We start from the raw sequence: 5,289 nt of genomic DNA, 5'->3' as shown, positions 1-5,289 counted from the left end.
AAGGATTGGCAGAGAGGGGTGGGGGATGGAAGCCAGAGATGGATTAATCTAGCTGCAGCATTCATGATAGACTGAAGGGGGGGGACGTCCTGTGTAGAGATAGGCCAATGAAGACTCCCTTATATTGCAGACAGAGCAGATGAATATATCTTGGTAATTGGTAGTTTAAATCAAATGTATACAGAGGAGTGCGCCCATAAATGATGATAAGCCCGCCCTCGGGAATTTCCGCACCACTCACTTCGAGTTATTTATTTAGCAGTGATGCTGAAAATGAAATGTGATTTTGGGGGAGTGTCATTGGGTAACAACTAGGAAAACAAAAATAAATACTTCTAATTGCAACATGAGAACTTCTACATAAAACTGCGTTTCATTCAAAACCAAAACCTTCTGTTATCCTTTCCTGGAGACTTCCTGGAGACTTCCTGGAGACTTAGAACCTAATGACGGATTTCTTTTGCAGAGTGTATCCAGATTTAACAGCGATTCCCCTCATATTATTTTATTTGCACAAATGTAGATTTTTGGAATCCGGAGCAAACTTCATTTACTGCGTTAAAGCCGAGAGGAAATGAATACGGTCCGAGGTAAATAAAATGTAACGGGAATGAGCTGGAGGAGACATTTGGATGTTATTGGCGACTTTATCCCCCTTACAGGAAATGTTTTATGAGGCTAAAGCATGCGCTCAGTATAAGCACAGCTGTGGTCGCTTCTCTTGTCTTTCCTGCTGCTGCTTCAGAGTGAAATTCTCGATTTTCTAAATGAACTTCTGAGTAAAAGGCCAGCCAACGATTTTTTTTTGTAAGTGTTGGATAGAGAGGTGAGTGGCTGGACCTGTAAGGTATTCAGTGTTCTCTGTGTCCTCGCCGGGGCACTCATCCCTTGCCTAATGTTCCAGGCTGCACCAGTCCCTGGGACATGAAATTATGTGAAATCTCCCTGAGGACACTAAATAACCGAATTTCTGACTTTTCCCCTTATCGACTGTCTATTGTTGATAGTTACATGCCGGCCCTCAGCAGCGGTGGCGAATGGGGCCCATGCATGCTAGTACGAAGTTTTAGGTATACAATGTAACAATAGGGGTGAAATCAGGGCTGTGAATTCTCTCCATCTCCCGCTGATCAATGTCTATAAACAATGTTACTTTTCATCTCTCTATCTCCCTCTGATCAATGTTTATAGACAATGTTACTTTGTATCTCTCTATCTCCCTCTGATCAATGTTTATAAACAATGTTACTTTGTATCTCTCTATCTCCCCCTCTGATCAATGTTTATAAACAATGTTACTTTGTATCTCTCTATCTCCCCCTCTGATCAATGTTTATAAACAATGTTACTTTGTATCTCTCTATCTCCCCCTCTGATCAATGTTTATAAACAATGTTACTTTGTATCTCTCTATCTCCCCCTCTGATCAATGTTTATAAACAATGTTACTTTGTATCTCTCTATCTCCCCCTCTGATCAATGTTTATAAACAATGTTACTTTGTATCTCTCTATCTCCCCCTCTGATCAATGTTTATAAACAATGTTACTTTGTATCTCTCTATCTCCCCCTCTGATCAATGTTTATAAACAATGTTACTTTGTATCTCTCTATCTCCCCCTCTGATCAATGTTTATAAACAATGTTACTTTGTATCTCTCTATCTCCCCCTCTGATCAATGTTTATAAACAATGTTACTTTGTATCTCTCTATCTCCCCCTCTGATCAATGTTTATAAACAATGTTACTTTGTATCTCTCTATCTCCCCCTCTGATCAATGTTTATAAACAATGTTACTTTGTATCTCTCTATCTCCCCCTCTGATCAATGTTTATAAACAATGTTACTTTGTATCTCTCTATCTCCCCCTCTGATCAATGTTTATAAACAATGTTACTTTGTATCTCTCTATCTCCCCCTCTGATCAATGTTTATAAACAATGTTACTTTGTATCTCTCTATCTCCCCCTCTGATCAATGTTTATAAACAATGTTACTTTGTATCTCTCTATCTCCCCCTCTGATCAATGTTTATAAACAATGTTACTTTGTATCTCTCTATCTCCCCCTCTGATCAATGTTTATAAACAATGTTACTTTGTATCTCTCTATCTCCCCCTCTGATCAATGTTTATAAACAATGTTACTTTGTATCTCTCTATCTCCCCCTCTGATCAATGTTTATAAACAATGTTACTTTGTATCTCTCTATCTCCCCCTCTGATCAATGTTTATAAACAATGTTACTTTGTATCTCTCTATCTCCCCCTCTGATCAATGTTTATAAACAATGTTACTTTGTATCTCTCTATCTCCCCCTCTGATCAATGTTTATAAACAATGTTACTTTGTATCTCTCTATCTCCCCCTCTGATCAATGTTTATAAACAATGTTACTTTGTATCTCTCTATCTCCCCCTCTGATCAATGTTTATAAACAATGTTACTTTGTATCTCTCTATCTCCCCCTCTGATCAATGTTTATAAACAATGTTACTTTGTATCTCTCTCTCGCTCTCTCCCCTCTGATCAATGTTTATAAACATAACTTTGGTTTGGCACCGTTTATTTCTGAACTTTGACCCGCAATGGGCTTATTTGCAAACTTGCCCGCATATGAACAATTTGAGTGAGCGCAGAAATCCCAGTGCCCCTGAAATGTGTTCCTTCACAGATCTAATGAAAAATCCAGTAAGTCTTTATTGCACACGACAATAAGTCAGAAGTAAAATCCAACACGTTTCAGGGGTTAAACTCCACCTTCATCAGGGCTGAGTAACACCACAGCAGCAGCCCTTCGGTTCAGCCGACTGAACCGAAGGGCAGAGGCAGCTGAAGTGAGCCGAAGGATCAGCCAAAGCAACGGCTGGATCCTTCGGCTCTTTATGAATAATAGAATTATCACTAAAAAGGATACAACACAAATTGCAGGCATGGGACGACAGGCTTCGAATGCCCATGGGTACCCTAAGCATATCCTGGAGACACTATAGGAATGAGACGCATGCTTAGAGTGCCTTCAATTCCATAGCACTGATTAGATTTGGTCTTAGAAGCCGGCTCTGGTTAAGTTAATTACCTGCATGCCAGACTTTCAAGTTTCAAACCGTACCTGGCAGCCACTCAGGCGCCCCCATCGGAGCCGGGGATCTCACTGCGGCAGACCTTAAAGGAGGCACTAACAGGGAGGTCTGCTGGCTAAGTGATGTCAAGACTCCTATCAGATGATGGATTGCTCCGGACAGAAATGTTTTATATCGCTGAGAAAACAAACAAAAAGTGCAGCTTACCCCGTGACCAAATCCTTTGATGAACCCTCGCCCCATCCTTCCGAAGGTCTTGAAAAACTGATGGGTGAAATGCTGGGCGAAGAAGGCAAACATGAGGTTGGTTCTCTGAGGGTCCGGGATGAAGCGCTTCCTCTTTAAGAAGGTCTCCACCAGTAACGTGGAGTTGGGCAGCTGTACCTTTCCTATAGAGAAATAGTACAAAGTCATTACCTGATCGCAGTGCGTCTTCATGTATGAGATGAAAGAAAGCCACAGAAAGCCAAGACTTAAATAGATTAAAGCTGAGCTGCGGGCATAAAAACATATACTGACCAGTAGGCACAACGCTAATAGCATTTACAGCATGGCGGCACATACCCAATGCTGAGTTAAAGCTCCCAAATCAGCACATAGTCCTGCAGAGACCGTACAGCCCTGGGGAGACCGCACACAGCCATGATGAGACTGCACAGGCCTGGTGAGACCGCACGTAGCCCTGTTGAGAACGCACATAGTCCTGGTGAGACCGCACAGCCCTGTTGAGACCACACATAGCCCTGGTGAGACCGCACGTAGCACTGTTGAGAACGCACATAGTCCTGGTGAGACCACACATAGCCCTGGTGAGACCACACATAGCCCTGGTGAGACCACACAGGCCTGGTGAGACCACACAGGCCTGTTGAGACCGCACAGCCCTGTTGAGACCACACATAGCCCTGGTGAGATCGCACGTAGCCCTGGTGAGACCGCACGTAGCCCTGGTGAGACAGCACGTAGCCCTGGTGAGACAGCACGTAGCCCTGGTGAGACCGCACGTAGCCCTGGTGAGACCGCACACAGCCCTGGTGAGACTGCACAGCCCTGGTGAGACCACACGCAGCCCTTGTGAGACTGCACATAGCCCTGGTGAGACTGCACGTAGCCCTGGTGAGACCGCACGTAGCCCTGGTGAGACCGCACGTAGCCCTGTTGGGACCGCACATAGCCCTGTTGGGACCGCACATAGCCCTGTTGAGACTGCACAGCCCTGTTGAGATCGTACGTAGCCCTGCTGAGACTGCACATAGCCCTGCTGAGACTGCACAGCCCTGGTGAGACTGCACAGCCCTGTTGAGACCGTACGTAGCCCTGGTGACACTGCACATACCGTAGCCTTGGTGAGACCGCTGATTGCACAAGACCGGTAGCTCTTTGGGCAGCAGGAAGTGTCATTGTTATGTTGCTGTTACCACGTTATGTTAACAGTAATGATAGTGTTAACATATTAATAAATGAAGCCTGCAACCACAGTCTGCAGGCTTTATTCATACAGGAGGTCTAACATGCCCCCGCCCACTCATGCTGTTTGTTAATTGGAGAGCAAGGGGGCATATTGAACCTTTGCAGAGATAACACGGCTTGTCCGCACAGAGAGCAAGGGTCCTTCTCTGCAGCATGCTGGCGGGGGACGGGCTTTTCTACTCGGGCTGCGGCTGATTTCTAAAGACAACCAGCTGTAAGTCTTTGCATAACTTTTGTTTTCATGTACCTGGGATGTATTTAGCTGACAAACTTAAAGAGCAGCTCCACTTCTGTTGAAAATACAATCAATCCCCTCTGGGTGGTCAATGGTATTGTGAGGATTTTAACAGACTTTGTTGCAGATTGCTACTTGTTTCTGTTCTGAAGATATAGCTGTTTGTTCCAACATGTCATTTGCAAAGCGATCCATGAATGGGAGGGTCTCTTTACTGAATGGGAGGGTCTGATTCGCGAATAGGAGGGGACTGATTCCTGAATGGGAGGGGACTGAGTCTTGAATGAGAGGGGACTGATTCCTGAATGGGAGGGGACTGAGTCTTGAATGAGAGGGGACTGATTCTTGAATGGGAGGGGACTGATTCCCGAATAGGAGGGGACAGATTCCAGAATGGGAGGGGACTGATTCCGGAATGGGAGGGGACTGATTCCCGAATAGGAGGGAACGGATTCCTGAATGGGAGGGGACTGATTCCTGAATGGGAGGGGACTGATTC

The 5,289-nt window shown here is 44.7% G+C and overlaps 1 protein-coding gene across 1 annotated transcript in view; it reads right to left on the bottom strand.

Moving 5' to 3' along the window:
• The window catches only part of PTGS1 (prostaglandin-endoperoxide synthase 1), a 46,667-nt gene that overhangs the window by 12,504 nt on the left and 28,874 nt on the right, over positions 1-5,289 (bottom strand). The window contains exon 6 of the mRNA XM_018576971.1: positions 3,293-3,474. Coding sequence (XP_018432473.1) covers positions 3,293-3,474 — 182 coding nt within the window. The remainder of the gene's footprint in view (positions 1-3,292; positions 3,475-5,289) is intronic.

The sequence above is a fragment of the Nanorana parkeri genome, unplaced genomic scaffold, assembly GCF_000935625.1.
Source record: "Nanorana parkeri isolate BGI_ZX_2015 unplaced genomic scaffold, ASM93562v1 scaffold81, whole genome shotgun sequence".
Taxonomy (NCBI): domain Eukaryota; kingdom Metazoa; phylum Chordata; class Amphibia; order Anura; family Dicroglossidae; genus Nanorana; species Nanorana parkeri.
The sequence above is the reverse complement of the archived record's forward strand: the minus strand, read 5'-3'. Positions and strand labels throughout refer to the sequence as shown.